Raw genomic sequence first — 18303 nt, forward strand, 5'->3', positions numbered from 1 at the left:
GCTAGACTGGCCATAGATGAGACAAGCTGGCCTCACGTAGTAAGAGGACAGAAAATCGGATCGGGACCACACTTGGGGGTCTGGAGGAGTGGGAAAATACTACTACTACTACTAATTTAGAAACAAGGAATACCATCCTGAAAACTCCAACTGAGGTAAGAAAGGGACAGGGGACCGAGCATCACAAGGGAGATGGAAGGGATGCTCCAGTCAGGTCCCTTTGGAAGGAAGGATATTTTTTCCTTTGGAGAACCATAAGGTGGATTAGCGCAGTCAGCTTTTGAACTGCCCTCTGTGGCGGTTTGGTGTGCGGTAAGGCGATCGTGTTTATTCTCCATGCTGTGAGAAATCGCACCAGTGGTTTCTGCAGAGATGGGAGCAGGCCCGGCTGCATTCTGAAGTGAACTGTTAGCAGAGTTGAAGAGTAAGCCAGATCGTGCATGGGTGTGTGTGTGTGTGTGTGTGTGTATGAAGGGGTGGGGGATATCTACTTCCAGTTGCTGGAACTCATTAGTTAAGGCATTCTGCCTAAGGTTGCCAACTTTTTAATCAGCCATCGTACCTGTGCTCTCAACAGCTGATTCATGTGCGGCGGTGATATTGTTTATCTCCATGCTGTGAAACATCATGAGAATTCATACCATGCTTAGACATTGGATTGCTGGTTGCCAGCTTTTGAACTGGCCTGTGTCTCTTGCCTTTAGCAGCAGCCTGATTTGCAGCAATTCTAGCAGATACTTGTACTTTATCTCCAAGGTTTGGAGAGCTTTGCTCACTGATTTCTGCATATCATGGGGCTGTTAAAAAATGCAGGAGCAGGCCCAGTGAAGAGGTGTCCTTAAAATGTGTGATATTTTTGGTCAGCTGACAACACTAAGTCAACCTGTGCCTAAATAAGATGGTATTTAGACAGTCATGCAAGGTCGTTTAATCTCAACGCTTCAATTACCTTTGATGGTATACTTATTTTTATATTGTATTTTAATGTGTTAACTTCTGTAAACTGCCCAGAGAGCTTTGGCGGTATAGAAATGTAATAAATTATTATTATTATTATTATTATTAGGGGGCTGTGCTACTCTCTTTGTGTTTTATTTCCTTATGTTTGGTGAGTTTGTATTTAGCGAGTTGTAATAGATTTTAATGTTATGGCTGGGGGGAGGGGGGCAGTGGTTTGATGGATTTTATGGTATGATTTTTAAGGTATTTCCATCGATTGCCAAAGAACTCAAAACAGTTTCCATTGAAGTTAAAGTTGTCCTGAGTTCTTTGGCAATAGGTGGGGATATAAAATAAAATAAATCTATACAGATTGGAGAAAGACCTGTAGATTGTATGTATGTATGTATGTATGTATGTGTTTAACAATCCTACCCTGCCCTTCTAATGCATACACATCACTTAGAGTGGCTTACAAGAGATAGACCAGTTACCATCCTGTTATTTTATCTGTCTATCATTCTTGGGGTGCTCCCAGATGGAGGGATTGTAGCGCTAACAACCAGAAGAGATTGTGAAGCTATCGACCAGGTCTCCACATTCAGCAGCCGGCTATTCTTGGGTTCTAGGGTGGCTTGTTTACCACAGTAACAAACCATGCTGCTCGGGTTCCCACAACATGATAAGTTGCGGCGACTGCTGCAAACTGGCCCATTCTCTCTTTTCTTCCTTAATGGATTTTCCACAGTAAGAAAAAGGACTGAAGAAGCAGTAGGAAAACAAGGGGGATTACAAGTAGAGGATGTTGACCTGGTTCATACATAACAACAACCCAGAGCATAGGTTGAGTATGGGTTGTTGCTGAATTGTGGGTTGTCGCTACGTGCAAACTCTGCATGATGGTTAAACTGTGGGTTGTTAACCACGAACAGTTTGGACGTTACAGCAGTGATTGGCAGCAATTCATTGGTTAACCCACGAACAACCCCAAGTGCCCAGGTATGGATGGCATGGAAACAACCTATGAATGCAGCATTTTTAGTTTGTTTCTGGAAACTGTCAGTGGCATGTGTCCCCTAATTTGTGGGTTAATAAACATCCGAACAAAGTCCCAGAGTTCACAACCTAACAACAAACCATGAATTCTATTTATTTATTTATTCATTTAGTACACTTCTAATACGCGCAATAACTAATGTTCTCTGGGTGGATTACAACCAGTTAAAAAACTAAAATGCCATTTTAAAACACAGTTAAAAATCTAAAACACAATACAAATATTTAAAATATTAAAATACAGTATAATGCAAAATAATAAACAGCACAGAAATTGATAAAACAGCCATAACTTAGAACTAGGTCTCTAAAAAATGCCTTGGAGAAAAGAAAGATCTTTGCCTGGTGCCAAAAAGATAACAACATTGGTGCCAGGCAAACCTCTCTGGGGATTGTATTCCATATGTGGGGTACCACCACTGAGAAGGCCCTCTCTCTTGTAGCCAACTGCCTAGCTTCCTTTGGCGGAGGCACCAACTCTTTTTTATTTTTGTGGTTAACAAATGATAATTAACCCATAGTTCCAGGTTTGTATGTGTATGCAATGGCATAGTATGGGTTGGCATTACATGCAAACCAGGTTATATTCAACCCATACTCTGGACTGTCATTATGTGCAAACCAAGCCTTTATCTTCTGCCCCTCTCCCTAGTAAAATTTTGCAAATGAAGCAGGGCGATGGTGGAATAAAAGCCTCATCTGGAAGCACCTTTGTTAATGGCAGCAACAGATTATATATAGAAATGTATTATATTCCCTATTCAGGTTAGACAAATGTATATATGCTTATTTATATTTATATTACATCTTATATGCAGCTTTTCAGCAAAAAAAAAGAAAAAGAAAAAAGCCCTCGAAGCAGCTTACAAAACAATAAAAGGCCAAAAAAGACCCCTAAAACATATATAAACAATAATATATCTAATATACATGAGCAGCAATAAAGAGGAGAAAGAAGAGATGGTGATGATGAAACAATCCAAACAAAGAAACAGTTATTCAAAGCTTGCATGAGTGAGGCAGTCTTCAGAGTCTGATAATAGAGCCAAGCAAAAGAGGAACTCACTGGTTATATTTTTTAATGTTGTTTGGGTTGCAAATCACAGACTTGGGTACAATCAAAACAGATTAAGGGCTCAATCCTATGCCTGTTAAGAAAGAAAAAAATCCTCCAGCTCCCAGCATTTCCCAGCCAGTTGCCAACTAACTAGGAGGAGAGCAACCATCCAGGCCTGCCCAGATGTCTTTAACAACAGTTCAGTAGGCAGAACTTGCAGCAATCATCAGGGGAGGCTTTCCAAGGTACAGAGGGAGGTGATCATCTGCTAATATCTGCACACCGAGCCGCTGCTAAAGGCTGTTACAGCAGTGGGTTCAAAAGTTGGCAACCAATAATATAGTGTCTGAGCATGTTAAGAATCCTCAAGCATCTGGCCATGCCTCCTCTCGCCCAGGGTTGCCAGCTTTTCAATGGGCCCCGTGGCTTTGCCTTCAAATCAGCAGGTTGATCTGCAGCAGTTCATGCGTGATCATGTTTAGCAGGCCGGTGTCAAGGGTGGACATGATCAGGCACCTGGCAAGGCTGCACACCAGCAGTGGCCACTGACAAGAGACCCTGGAGCTGCTCCGTCTCTTCACAGTGGCAATCGGTTTGTTCACCTGCCTCGCTCACTCTCCGGCCCATGGACTAAGGCTGGTGGGAAGAAGGAGGAGCAGGAGATACCACTTCCTGCTTGCTTACTGGCTCTCTGCCTGTCCAACAAGCAAGCCGCACCAATGGTGACACAGAGGGCGAGCGACAATAGCAGCTGGTGACAATGGTGATGAGAAGGTTGACTCACTGTGGGAGGGGGCCCACGGAGGGTGCCTTGCCCCTGCCCCGGGGCCTTCCAAGACCCGGAGCCGACACCGATGTTTAGATTTTCTTTTTTTAAAGACTGACTTGCCCATTTCTATGTATCAAACCTAGTGGAGGCTGGTGGCTCCGATGTCACTGGAGCAGTGAATCTGCTCCAGGTTTCAGTCAAAACTCTGAAGGAGCTATCCAAGGTGTGGAAGCATGCCTGGTTCTGACTGAAGCTCAGAGCGGATTCTCCGCCCCACTGACATCGGAGCCACCAGCTGATCAAACGTATGTTAAAGGGAGAGGAGTAGGCCAGGCTGGCTGTTCTGTCTTTGGGGTTTTTTGGCCTGTTGGCAACTCTACTTTCCTCATAAGTACACCTAAAGCACCCCTTTCTTGTTTCCCAGAAGTAGATAGAAGAGCCCCCACTTACCATTGGTCCATCTAGTTCAGTATTGTCTACACCGATCAGCAGCGGCTCACCGGGCTTTTAGACAGGTGTCTTTCCCAGTCCTATGTGGCGATGCCAGGGATTGAACCCGTGACCTTTTGCATGCAAAGCAGGTGCTCTGTTACTGAGCTATGGTCCCGCACCAGTGCTGGGCTAGATGGCCCCACCAACTCCTGCTTGCCCTGGCCACCGCTGCCATTCCTCCTCACCACCATTATTCACTCACTTTGCCTCCTCCGGGCCAGAGAGAAAGGGTGGGTGACCAAGCTGATGACAACAGTGAGGCCAGGAGTGGCCAGAGAGCCCTTGGCCATGGGCCCCCCTGCAAAGGTGTGGGCCTTGGCAAGTGGGCCTTGGCCCAACAATGCCGGCCCGCAACACCAGCCTTGCTTTCAAGCCCCATTGTTCTCTTCTCTTGGGTCTCTAGGCTGGGCTGTTCAGAGTAAAGGCCCCGCCCCCTTTGCACTTGGCTGCCCCTTCTTCTGTCTTGTTTTCTCCTCAGATTGGAAACTGGCCTTGCCCCCCAGACCACCATGCCGTACGACCGTGTGACCGTGAACATGGAAAGGGAAGAGGTTTCCCTGGAGCGCACCAGGCCGCCCCTTGACCCCCGCCTCATAAGCACCACCACGGGAGGCGTGGAAGGCTCGTGTCGAGAGTGCCTGCTTCCCTTCGGGCTGGTGGTGACCGTCATTGGGTTGGCAACTACCAGTGTGGGCTGTGCCCATGACCGCCCCGGCTCGGTGTTGTCTGTCCTAGGGTGGATCTTGCTGGGGACCGGGGTTCTTGGGGTGGCCATCAGCTGCTTGTGGCAGCAGTACAGGAAGAAGAAGCGCTGCAGCAGTTGGACGATCCTGATGGAAGAGACAGCAGAAAAGAAAGCTGTCGTGTGAAGAGCTGGGCCCCGGCTCTCAGGTGGAATATATTTCCTGTCAGGCAGAATGCATTTCAGTATGGAGTGCCAGAATCCAATCCAAAAGTGCTGATTTGAACTCATGACAGATCCCAAATTGTGTTCCCAGATTTCAGTCCAAAGCAGTGTTCATCCAGGTTTTATGACAGAGTGGCCACTTACACATCACCAAAAAAGAGGACACCAATGTGCATAACATTTGCATATGTAAACTTATACGTATAGCCACACGTTTAGAAATAATAACTGTTATTTGAATAGAAATACAAGACCTCCCACCATAGTGGAGAAGACTGAGCAGGTAATCTGTGTGCCAGCGCAGCCTGCTGTATAGATGCTAACTGTTGATGGACAATTTCAAGGCCCTTCCTGCTTTTCCTTCTTGGTTCTTTTACTTTAAAGCAGAAACGAGCTCAGCAGAAGGCACATCAAGCAAATCCTCATTGTGATCACCTTCCACCTGGAAACCTATGTCCTCACTGTGGGAGGCTGCGTGGATGCAGAATTGGCCTTCACAGCCACCTACAGACCCACCGCTAAGACTCTACCCCTAGAAGACAATCTTACTCGGTCACGAGTGATCGCCATGATGATGACTTTAAAGCAGACTTGGACTGGACACCTCTTCAAACAGAGAACACCTTCAAAGAGAACGCTGTCCTCTGCCAGCACTCTGGAATAGAGGACTGTCCTCTGTAAAGAAGGACACTTGACCACCCTACTTTATGGCCAGCTGGTTAACTTCAAACAAAGGAGACCACAGTGTGTGTGTGTGTGTGTGTGTAGGGGAGGGGTAATGTCCATCTAAAGTGAAAGCCACGCTGAGCCATTTCTCACCCAGGTTTCCTTTCTAGTCAGGACAGAATCCATATCACTCCAGCCATTTTGTTAGGAATATCTGTCAGATTCTGGAACGATCAGACTACAACAGGTGACAGGGTTATGGAAAGACTTTGGCATAATGTCTTTCCATGTAGGCCGTACCAGAGGTTGATAACAGAAGTCTCAAATTACTAAGCCTTAAAATGAGCACAGACACCTTCCTAATCCTTAAGTCATTAAGGACACAATCGTATGCATGTTTAGACAGAGAAAAGGCCTACAACTCCCAGCATGGCTTGGCTTGGGAATGCTGGGAGTTGTAGGCCTTTTCCTCTGTCTAAACATGCATAGGATTGTGCCCTAAGAAAATTCACTGCCCTCCACTAAAACCAGAGCCAGCCCTACCATTAGGCGGAAGTGAGGCAGTTGCCTCAGGGGGCAGATGCTGAGAAACAGCAAGAGGATGTCAGAGGAGAGCAGCTATCCTGCTGCCTTCAGGTATGGTGGAAAAAGATATTGCCCTATTGCCAGTGTTGAAGAAAGATTCAGCTGCCAGTCTTTCTTTTATAAATCTCAACTTAGAGAGAGAGAGAGAGAGAGAGAGAGGGGCTTCTAGTCCCTAAGGTTGCAAGGACAGTCTGAGCAGGATTTGTATGGGTAAGAGATGGTAGGGTATGATTTGTACCATGTGTAGATGCCTGCCACTCTCCTCCTTACCAGAAGCAGAATGTATTGTACAACGTCAAATGCCTGGTGCAGAATGTAAGTTAAGTTGATGCAAGTTTTACACAGCCCTGCTTGTGCCGTGGAATGAAAAGACATAAAATACCAGTGCCTCCATACTTTGTTGAGACTCCTTGACTGCTCTGTGATGTGAAAGAGAGCAGTTCCTTCTTCCATCCCAAGGCAACATGCATATGTATGAGTGCACACACAATCCTGCAACTCTGGGGAGATGACTAAGTTCCCATTCCGCAGAAACAACAGATGAGGTGGTAACCTTGTGCCTTGGCTGTACAACTTTAGACGGCAGGTGAGGGTTCAGGTGTTGGAATACCTCCACATAGAAATTTAGTATGACAGGGAGAAGGCTAGGTTGACACACTAGATTTCTATGTACAGGGACTTTTTTTAATGTAGGAGCATTCAATCATGTGAAAACCCACTTGCATTCTGAAGTAGTACAGTCTGTTTACCATCTTATCTGTTGTTTCTGAAAACTATGGCTCACCCTTGCACAAAAAGTTTGGTCCAAACCCATACAGCAAAGGCAAGGTCCAAGAGGAAAGGAGGGCTCCCACTGCCTGGACTACGAGCATAACCGCACACAATCCTCTCTGTGCTTGGCCCAATCTCTGCCATCTTGGTGCCCGTGTATAAACAGAGCGAGCTTATCGCTCCAGCCCACGGTGCCACTCCTAGGTCAAGGCATTGTTCCGAAAGCAAGACCCGGTTTCCTGGTAATGACACTCCCCAGCCACAGTTGGGGCTCTGTCTAGGAGCTGGCAGCCTTCAAATTGCAGATGGAAAGTCAGACACACACACACATCCTTCCTTGCTACCCCGATCCTGACATGCAGGTCTGAGGGCTCATTGAGTGACAAGACTGTATTACACAGTTTCATCCCCGACTAATGTACACAGCCTGAATGAAAGATTCTCCACATGTCAGTCAATGCTGATGGCTGCGGTCCCATCCAGTGCTTAACTTCCGCGGAGTCATGCAGTATGTATTGCTTATCCAAGGCACAACCACTCTCCTAACGGGAGTGCCCTTTGTCCATGTACAGATGCTATCTTTCCAGCAATTCAGAGGCCTTATTACAACATCTTCATTTCATGCGTCCCACAGATGGGTAGTGATGGAGGCTGTTTGGGGGGCACATATCTCACTGCCTTCCCCAACCAGCACCTTCCAAATGTGGTAGACTACAATCCTTATCATCCCCACCCAGCATGTCCAATGGTCAGGGATAATGCGAGTTGTGGTCCAGCACATCTGCAGGGCACCAGGTTGTAGAAGGCTGCTTTAGAAAGTCGTGTCTCCACTAGAGGAGTTTCTTTCTCAAGCCAAGTCCTAAGCAATCAGTAATTGAGCTGATGCCAATGAAGAGAACACCTGATTTGGAAGCCAAACCCTTATGATACCCCATTAATGCAACAACAGGGTGCATAGGCATTGCAATATCTAATACATATTCAATAATATCCAAGATCTTTTTTCAGAATTCCTTTATATTAGGGCACTCCCAACATACATACTGTATATATATATATATATATATAGAGAGAGAGAGAGAGGGGTGGGGTGGGGTGGGGGGAGAGATCCCCTTTATAATGTCCAGCAATTTCCCATGAAATATTAGATTGTCAAGATAAGAATATACATATAACTCCCAATCAGGAGTTGTTTGATTTAGATTGCCTGTGTTGGACACTTGTGGCACACTATCACACACAGCTGATTAATATGGATTAATATGGCTTTCTTTTATGGTGTGACTTTGGGTTTGTTTTGTACTGTTTTGCAGTTTCTATAACCTGCAATGCTGTTATTAAAATAGTTGCTGTATCCTTTGGCTTTTACAGTTTAATAAAACTACACAAAGGGGGTGGGGTGAGGCAGCGGAACAACTGCTAAATTATTCTATGAATCTGCTACAGGGTTTAAAAATGGAAATGAACTTCTATTACTGAGAGAGAAATCTGCATGTTCATAGCTCAAACTTGCATATTTCATCAAGGCAGCATCCCAATCTAACCAAAAGACATTTCCAAAATTTAAAACAAGCCTTTCACTTGCCCAGTCGCCTGTGGAGAGCATGAATTATTTTCAAGAGATCAATAAGAGAAGAAGCTTATGTAGGGTTGGATACAGACTTATTTATTTCATTTCTATACCGCCCAATAGCCGAAGCTCTTGGCATACTTAGAGTAGACCCATTGAAATACATGGAACTTATGTTAGTCATGACTTACTTGTCACATTGATTTCGGCGAGTCTGCTCTAAGCATGGCTGAATTGGGAGCCAACCTGTAAACTGGAAGCAAGTACATCTATCTTTGCTTTCAAGGCATCAGTGTGCCACAAGTGACTTAACACAGACCTCCAGAGATAGGGCAGATAATTGTAAAAATTGTTGTGGACTAGCAACTTGTGGGGGGTTATTGGCAATGAGCCAGTGTGATTGTAGTGGCTAAGTGTTGTACTTGGATGTCCCAGGTTAAAATCCCATGAAGCTCATGGGGGTGACTCTGGACCAGTCACATTCTCTTAGCCTAACCCACCTTACAGGATTGTTGTGAGGATAAAAGGAGAGAATATGCTGCCCTGAGCTGGTTGAACGAAAGGTGGAAGAAAAAAATGAAGTAACTGGGAATATACTATTTCTAAAGATTCAAGCATGCAAATGAATATACTGCTAAGTGTTCCATTTTATTTTAGTTACTCCATGTGAACAGGGTTTGGGAGTGGTGAGCGACCACCCCCCATGTACTTGTCTTTTGCCATTCTTGGCTGATTAAATTGGTCAATATGGGAATGCTGCCATGGCTAAGGCAGTAATGCCTCTTTGCCAGAAGGGGCTGTTCCCTCTTGCTTAAAAGCAGCTGTAATAAGACCTTTCCGTTCTGTTGGGTCAAGAGGTGGTGCTGGGTAACTATGATTATTTATTTATTTATTTATTGCATTTATACCCCGCCTTTCTCCCTCTTGCAAGGAACTCAAGGCGGCTTACATTATCCTCCTCCTCACCATTGTATCCTCACAACAACAACCCTGTGAGGTAGGTTGGGCTGAGAGTCTGTGACTGGCCCAAAGTCACCCAGTGAGCTTCCATGGCCGAGTGGGGACTAGAACCCAGATCTCCCGGCTCCCAGTCCGTCACTCTCACCACTACACTACACTGGATTAGACTCCACGGCTTTTGGCAGGGGTGCAGAACCCTTTTCTGGTGGTGGGGGAGAAGGGACCCACAACGGGAGGGAGAGTAGCATGCAGGAGAATCTTCGTTGTTATCTCCTATCTCAGATAGGAGATAACAGTGGCAGTGTAGGCTGGTGGCTCCAGTGTCAGTGGGATGGTGAATCTGGTCCAGGTTTCAGTCAGAACTCTAAAGGAACTATCCAAGGTGCAGACCCCATCCCCAAAATGGGCTCAGCACCTTGGATAGCTCCTTTACAGTTCTGACTGAAACCCAGAGTGGATTTATAGCCCCACTGAAATCAAGAGCCACCAGCCTATACTGCCCTGGAATTTTAGGCTGCTGCAGCAAGGAGTACATTTGCACAATTACACTTAGTGTGCCAGCTGCCACTCTTCCTGAGCTGGTCTGACTTGACAACAACAATCCATGCTTCGGCTACATCACGTTTAGACTTCTCCAATGCCGTCTGCATGGGGCTACCCTTGAGGCTACAATTGGTGCAAAATGCAGCACCTAGGCAGTTCAGCAGTGCACAGTATCAGGACAATAAACCTGTCTTGAAAGACCTGCACTGGTTGCCAATTGTTTTCCAGGCTCAATCAAGGTGTTGGTTGTAACCTTTAAAGCCCTAAGTGACTCAGGATCTAGCCAACTCCCTGTCTCATTATGAGCCTGCCTGGTGATTAAACTCTGCAGAACACCTTTCGACAGCAGCTTCTCGAGCACACCTGAAAGGGCCATCTCCCATATTGCTCCCAAACTGGAATGAGCTCCCTCAAGAATTACAGCTGGCCCCCATTCTTGGCTCTTAAAAAGGGTGTGAAGACACATCTTAATTATGTAGCATTAAAGTTGTTTCACTGTTTTTAATGTTATTTTGATTGTTCTCAGTTGCCATGCACCTTAATATTTATCCTACCATTTCTCCAAAAGAAATGGCCAGTGGCTTGACCAGGAATGACGATCTCCATTTCTACCACCAAATTTTGCAGGCAGAAGCAACCTGCCCCCTTCCCAGGGCTTGAGTGAGGATTCATAAACCTGCTTTTGGATGCCTGGAACAAAGTTAATAGGCGTGCCTCTTGAGCATGGGCAAAGTGCCTTCTCTCACATAGGCACAAAGGGTATTTATTTGGGGTTCATAACCCTCACATCTGTAAGCAGGAGGAAGGACATGAATGTCAAGATGTGGCTTTTAGGCTCCACATCTTTTTAGAATAAACACATATGTGCACCTCTATTCTTTGGCAGCACAGAAAGGAAATGAGTGTGCACAGGGCTGGAAGGACTTTCAGAAGACAGAAGAAGGCTGCAATGTCTTCTGCGGCTAAATCAGTGCTGAAGGTATTTGGCCTGTTCTTCCTCTGAATTCAGCCTAAGAGGTCAAGAGGGAGGACTTAGATTCTGGGCAGGCTCGCCTCCCTTCATCGAAAGTAAGGCTGCTGAAAGTAGTAGTGGTGGTGGTGATGACAGGCTGTGTGAAGCCAATTGTTTGAGAGGCAGGGATAAAACTGAAGTTACTCGATCATATCTGAGTTTTCACAACTCTTAACTGCCACCTATTGGTTGATGAGGCAAGAAAACAAGCATCTGTGAGCTGCCATTTCCCTCCTCCTCCCCGTCCCAGAAGTGGAGACTGAATTATTCTGAATCTACTTTTGTTTGCCAACCCCTTGCCATTTTGTTTGCTATTGGGATCCTGAGGGGCAGCTGTTTCAATTTGCTGTGGCTACCAGATTTATCATAGTATAAACTTTCATGGAGGCCCCCTTCATCAGATGCATGAAGTGCTATCCTCAGCAGGAATTACAAACAGAAAGAAAAGCTTGCAAAGAGTGGGGACAAGAGACCACGAAAGGCAAAGGGTAATGATGTGTGTGTAAAACCCAAACTCATGCCAGCAAGAACAGGCAGGGAGGGAGGGCATGGCCACTGAAGGTTTTACTGGGCTAGTTGCATTGACCACTTCCTGCAAGCACATCTCTGTAGGGGAAGGAGTGATACATTTGCCTCCCTCCCCATGGAAGAGCCCTTCCTAACAACCCCAACTAGCTGTTCAAAGCTTTCAGAAGAACAGAGGGGGTTGTCTTACCTATGTGCCTTCATGGTTTCATATTTACAAAGAGGCTTGTGAGCAGAGGTATGGCTAGATCCTGCTTGGGAGCAGTATCTGGGGCTGCAAAACCAAGAGAATCATACTCCTCTTCCCCAGAATCAGCTGCCAGGGTCACAGTCAAGTTGCAGCTTCTTCCAGGGTTCATCCCTTCAACTCTTGTCCTCTTCCACCCACACACTGCCAACATAGACCCTAGTCCTGAATCCTGGGGAGGTGCATGTACTCCCTGACCTGCACAGCTGGAAAATGAATGTCTAATTTCCCCAAGGAAGGGAACCACCTCAGCATTTTAGGATCAAAAGGGGCTCAAAGCTAATGCTCTACAGCAGCCTTCTCCAACCTGGTGCCCTCCAGATATTTAGGACTTCAACTCCCACCATCACCAGCCAGCTTAGGCAATGGTCAGATATACAGGGAATTATAGGCCAAAACATCTGGAGAGCACCAGGCCAGGGAAGGCTGCTCTAAACACACAATTTTGTGAATCTAGTTATAGGAATTTGCCTTTTGGTGGTGGTGATGGGAGGGTGTATTTGTTCTATCATCAAACAAAATGACAACTGCAAGCCGGAGCTTATGTTCTTCAGAGAAGTAGCAATTCCACTCTCAGTGACCTATTACCATCACTCAGCCATCCTGTGCTTTGATTCTAATCCTTTATTGGATAATCTAGCAACTCTGATTTTATGCAGCCTTGGTAGCCCGGGTCCGCTTCTTCTTCACCACTACTGGCTTCTGGCTGCGCAGAATTGCACTAGCACGACGCAGGGCAGCCTGGGAGAGAGAGAAGAGGAAATGTTAGCTTCAGAATGGTTTCTCAGCCTCGTTTTATTTGTTTGTTTGCTTGCTTGCTTGCTTGCTTTATTAATCGCCCATCTGACTGGTCACCCAGCCACTCTGGGCGATGTACAACCCACCATAAAACAATTTAAAACAATAAAATTTTACCATAAACATTTTTTTAAATACCCTAACCCACCCCAAATGCCTGCCTGAACAACCACGTTTTTAATGCATGACGGAAGCTCATTAAAGAGGGGGCATGACGGAGTTCCCTAGGGAGGGAGTTCCACAGAGTGGGGGCCACTACAGAAAAGGCCCTATCGTTTCCTTAGCTACAGATGCGTTATCTCCAGGTCAACATCCTATAGCAGTTTCTGGCCTTGCAGAGATGGTGCAAGACCCAGATTCTGAGGCATACCATCTCACGCTGCCTATTGATAGGGCTGGCCTCCAAACCTGAACTACCCTTCCTTCCCTCTGAAATCCAGATTTACCCATTCAAGATGCACAGCCTTCCCCTTTGCCAAAGCAGAGCAGCCAGTGAAATGGAAGTCCTTTTGCCATTTCTCAATGCCTTTTGCCATTTTGAACACATTGCCAGAACCCCAGCTCTCACAGAACAGTGCCCTTTGGAGACTGTGTCACACTTTGAATGCTTTTAATAAGCTTACATAGCACCCTTTACAGCTTATTCTTCACTCCAAAATGGACGTGTTCAGTGTTCCTCTGGAGACAGTTCCCTGCTCTTCGGTAGTCAAGGAGCAAGAAGCCTGGAAGCCATTTTGCCCCTCGACTACTGGAGACTATAAAGATAGCAAAGGGCAAACCTACAGAACAGGAAAACACGAGGGCCCTGTCTTACCATGCGCAGATCCTTGCGGTAATTGTTCTTGCGGATGATGTGACGGAGGCTGCTGAGAGTGGCACGTGCATTTTTGTTGATGGTGATCTTCTCATAGGAGGTGGCTGGCTTTCGCTGGCCTGCAACAGGAAAAGAGGTTAGACTGTGGAGGCAGAAGAATCTAGAAGGTGGCACCTCTGATTACAAGATGGCAATGAGCTTTGGGGAAACTGTGCATATAGCAAATGTGCATATTTAAGGTGGAATACCAAACTGTGCCCTTGCAAGACGGAAGTCTCCAAAGTTGGAAGCTTCCATGTATCCAGTGCCCTGCCTGGTTGAAGCCAGCAGGGGGTGGGGGGAAGAGCCAGCGTGGTGTAGTGGTGAGAGTGACGGACTGGGAGCTGGGAGATCCAGGTTCTAATCCCCACTCGGCCATGGAAGCTCACTGGGTGACTTTGGGCCAGTCACACACTCTAGCCCAACCCACCTCACAGGGTTGTTGTTGTGAGGATAAAAAAAAAATGGAGAGGAGGAGGATAATGTAAGCCGCCCTGGGTTCCTTGCAAGAGGAAAAAAGGCGGGATATAAATGCAATAAATAAATAAATGCAATCATTGTGTTGTTTGCTAGACGGGCTGTTTTGCCCGCCTAGCAATGGCACTTCAGATGGCGAGGAAGGTTGGAAGAGGTTCGGGATAGCTTGTATCCTGCCCTGCCTACTGGAACACCCCCTTTCCCTTCTCTTTGGGGTCCATTTTCTGACCTCAGAGGCCAGCTGCCACACTGGCTGCAAGAGGGTGGGGGGCCAGATCTGACTCTCACTTCCGAGGTCAGGACGCTGTCTCCAACCTTGGAGGACGGAATCCCAAATATCCTATCACCCCTCAGACAATGTCTAGGGGCCATAGGATTACTCCCTTAATGGGAAAACATTTAAGTGCTTCAAATACATTAGCTAAGTTGTCGTTACAAACACATGTAAGCTAGGCCTATACTATTGCCCCCATATTACACAATGGAAGCTGAAGCGAAGAAACAATGGCCTGCCTAAGCCCCCCCGGTAAGTTCTGCTGAAGTTTTCATCTTGAGACTTGTGGCCCAAAACCCATGTTCTAAACAGCTTTCCTACATCAGCAATACTATGACCCCACTAAAAGAAATCCACAGTTCTTATTTTTGGTAATGTATTCTGTTCCCAGAAATTTGGAATTTATTTTTCTTTAGCAATGGCTGGAAAGAACATGGACATTTGGAACAGGTGGACTGTGTGGGGAGCAGGAAGCTGGTCAGGGCAGTAAAAAATACGGCCAAAAATCAGCTGCCTCTGACTTTTAACATTCACCCAGATGCTATGGCTATATAACTTTTATATGCTTCTATAAGAACTTGAAACACATTTTTTTTACACAGCTATATGTCGTTTATTTGCCACATATTCTGGTGGGGCTGCTTCCACCATCCCTTTGCAGTACCTATGGGCCATCATTCATTTAAAATTATTTGTTTGATATTTTTCTGTCCCTTCTCCATTCAGCAGGTTTTTGCTTTAATCTGGTCTAACTCACCTGCACGCTTCTTGAGGACTACAACAATGCCCTTCCCATCAGCAGCTGGCTCCACCCCGACAGTCTTGCGATGGATCAGCCCATTGTAACGGAATGAGTTGCGGGCTTTAAGGTTGTTGGGTTCCTTTGAGGAAAGAAAAATGCTGTTACCAGGACTCATACATTTCTGGGAGCTTAAGAGGGTTGGAACCAGAGTATAAGAGCTGGGGCTCTTTTGCTTCAAAAAGAAATGTGTTGGGAAATGGGGTCTTAAAAATCCAGGAGAGTGGAGCCCTTTAGGAAAGAAATAAGGCCTAGCATTTTCAGTGAGTACTAGAAGTCAAAGCTCCTGTCTGGGGGGAGAAGGGGGCCATGTCTCACCGTGCTGTATGTTTGCTTGTTCCTTTTTATAAGGAAACTTGAGCAGTTGCGCACGATCATCCATTGCAGATGGGCAGACATTGTGCAGAGTCCTAGAGATGGGAAAACAAAGCAATTATTAATATTTCTGTTTCTCAAATCCACCCTATCTCAAAAGCTCAGGGCTAGTAATTGGAAAAACCAACAAGGGTCTCTTTACTCCACCCCATTTTAAACTTTTCAACACCAGCTGCACATGCTTAATGTCCTGCTGCCTTACTGTGATTTCACCCAAGGTCACTCTCATTGTATGTTCCTGTACGCTGGGTGCTACTCTACTCTTGACATCCTAGTATCACTAAATGAGACAGTTGGCTCTCAACATGCTTACTGGATCCCTGGAGAGCTCTGAGATACAGCAGAATGTGTAGGGTCAAGTTGAGGCAGCCTGACTGACAAGTTACTATTTGTTTACTTACCATATCCTCTGCCAATAAGTGGCAAGAGAAGAATGCTATTGCTTACCCTCTGCCTCCACAGCTATGAAACAGCAAACAGAAACACACAACCAACAGAGGAAAGGAAAATATACACTTATTTAAGGGCACCCCTTCCTCTTAAATGTGGATGAAAATCCAGGCTATCAGGAGAGACATAATGCAATTTGGAACATTTTCCCAAACCAGGAGCAGCATAAACGACTCTATATAAGGAACAAGTAACAGACATCAGCTTACCACCATACATCATCCATCTTTACAATATGTGGCTAACATTAATGTCATCATTCAAATTCGAAATTTGGGAAAGGGACCCATGTTATGTATCAGATTTAAGCATGCTCAGCACAGGAGGGGCTTGGTGTCCCTGAAGCCCACCCTAGCTCCACCCCTCCTCGTCAACCAAAGGGGCTTACATTGCAATGCTAGGCACACTTAACTTACAAGTAAAGCCCCTGGAAGGCAGCAGGGCTTATTTTTTAGTACCCATTATTAAGACTATGCTGTTAAATTGTTTAAGGTCAAATGCCAGGACCTCCCAAGGCAGGATTGCTCAGCTCCACTCCTTGAATAAAGTAAGAATTAGGGTGACATCCCCACCCCATACACACAACGTTTTGCTCCTAAACAGTCGAAACCTAAAAAATGCGGGGGGGGGGTTGACCATGTGAGGTCTACTCGCTTTCCCCCTCTCCAGGAGTCTCAGCCCCATACATTGGCGGGGGGGGGGGGAGAGAGAGAGAAGGTGAAGAAATGGCTCCGAACCTGTCTGCTTGGTCCCCAACTCCCCCCAGCCCCCCGGCTCTCCGCCACAAGTATCTCCCACCCCCTCAACTGAACGGCCTCACTTCGCCTCGCTTCCTTCCTCACCCCAGAAATAGCACGCGGCCTCCGGCTCACCTCCTTGTCGCTACGGCGGCCGGAAACGGAAAAGGAGGGACCCACCCGGAGCAAGAGGGTTTTATATGTCCTTTCCCACCCCTCTACCCCACAAACCCCGCCCAGCCGTCCTCCTCTTCCGGTATGCGGCGAAGACTCACGCGCAATCTGTATTGGCACTTCCTGCCTGCCTGCCGTTTAACAGCTGTTCCGCTCTGACTTCCAATGTAAAGTTATAGGGGTGGTTCACCACAGAGTCGTCAAAGGATAGAGCGACGACACACTGCGCCCGGAGAAAATAATGGCGGCCAATTTTTGACAGCTTCGGTGACGTTCGTGAGGCTTTCGGAAACGATCGGCCCGGCTCGGCTCGGCTCGGCTCGCCGGGGGGCTTCGGAAGAGTTCGGCTGCACTTCGGGAACGGTCGAGCAAGTCTGGTCCTCCGAAAGGCACTTTCAGGCGTTCTTCGGGAGACAGGTTCTCACTTCGGGACCGCTCGGGTCTCACTTCGAGCAATTCCGCAGGATGCCGATAAGCTTTCGAAGAAGGCGGCCGCCGCCTTTCGGAGACTCTTGGATACTTTCGAGCCGCTCGGCTTCTGCGGAAAGCGCCTTTTCATTGGCTTCGTCGGACCTTCGTAACCGTCAGGGGTCGCTGCCTGTTGCGGGTGGCGAGGGTCTGTTTCAGTTTTGCGCATCCCACTGCCGTGAGGGAGAAAACAATCACCAGTTTAATGTTAGAGGAGTAGCCGTGTTTACTTATTTTATGCACTGATAAAATGCTTTTCAGGTACGCGGCCTCCCAAAATGGTTTAACAAGGTGTGTGTTTGGGGGGGAAGAGTCTATTTTAAAAAGGTGCAGAATTTCATAAACACAGTGATAGACTGTTACAGCCGACAAAACCAATTCCGAGTCTTTTGACACCTCAGTAGTCCTACAGTGCTATCCTATGGATGTCTACTGGGAAGTTAGTCCCATGGTGTTCAACAGGACTTCCTCCTGTTGAAGTGTGTATGGGATTGCAGCCTTGACAAATTTATTGTGGCATAACCTTTTTTGTGGGCCAGAGCCTGGTTCATGTTTGAAGTGGTAACCTCAGTGGATAGATGTGTATATAATAAGGGAGTGGGGGGTGGAGGGAAGTGGGGTTTTTTTTGCACCCCTTCTGATTCCCATGCTGTACAGTAAATAACCCTGTAACTAAGCCCAGGGCTGCAGTTCTCTCTCTCTCTCTCTATATATATATATATGCTTACCTGGGAATAAGACCCTCTAAACTCAATGGAATTTGCTTTCAAGTAGACCTGGACAGTCATTGGCATGACAC

General features: G+C 46.5%; 2 protein-coding genes across 3 annotated transcripts; one reads left to right on the forward strand and one right to left on the reverse strand.

Annotated features, from left to right (window-relative positions):
• The first annotated feature begins 4822 nt into the window (after positions 1-4822).
• Positions 4823-5182, forward strand: LOC146342104 (transmembrane protein 100-like). The gene has a single exon (XM_084807769.1). It carries the CDS (start codon positions 4823-4825, stop codon positions 5180-5182), a length of 360 nt encoding a protein of 119 aa, XP_084663895.1.
• Positions 5183-12708: 7526 nt separating this feature from the next.
• Positions 12709-17034, reverse strand: RPL28 (ribosomal protein L28). 2 transcript variants are annotated; one of them, XM_084805651.1, is made up of 5 exons: positions 16998-17034; positions 15619-15710; positions 15259-15382; positions 13712-13830; positions 12709-12840 (listed from the first exon to the last, which is right to left on the reverse strand). In XM_084805651.1, exons 2-5 carry the CDS (start codon positions 15697-15699, stop codon positions 12751-12753), a joined length of 414 nt encoding a protein of 137 aa, XP_084661777.1. In that variant the 5' UTR covers positions 15700-15710; positions 16998-17034; the 3' UTR covers positions 12709-12750. The 2 variants fall into 2 exon arrangements, with proteins under 2 accessions (XP_084661777.1, XP_084661775.1); XM_084805649.1 differs by having other exon boundaries at positions 16968-17034.
• Positions 17035-18303: the final 1269 nt, after the last annotated feature.

This window comes from Heloderma suspectum, chromosome 6, assembly GCF_057233095.1.
Source record: "Heloderma suspectum isolate Gila_16-S chromosome 6, 16-S_ref, whole genome shotgun sequence".
NCBI classification, from domain to species: domain Eukaryota; kingdom Metazoa; phylum Chordata; class Lepidosauria; order Squamata; family Helodermatidae; genus Heloderma; species Heloderma suspectum.

Coding starts and splice junctions, on each gene's coding strand:
- LOC146342104 (XM_084807769.1), top strand. CDS start 4,823: ATGCCGTACGACCGTGTGACCGTGAACATGGAAAGGGAAGAGGTTTCC.
- RPL28 (XM_084805651.1), bottom strand. CDS start 15,699: ATGTCTGCCCATCTGCAATGGATGATCGTGCGCAACTGCTCAAGTTTC. Junction 13,831..15,258: donor AGTCCTCAAGAAGCGTGCAG/GTGAGTTAGACC, acceptor TTCCTGTTGCAG/GCCAGCGAAAGCCAGCCACC. Junction 12,841..13,711: donor ACCGCAAGGATCTGCGCATG/GTAAGACAGGGC, acceptor TCTCTCTCCCAG/GCTGCCCTGCGTCGTGCTAG.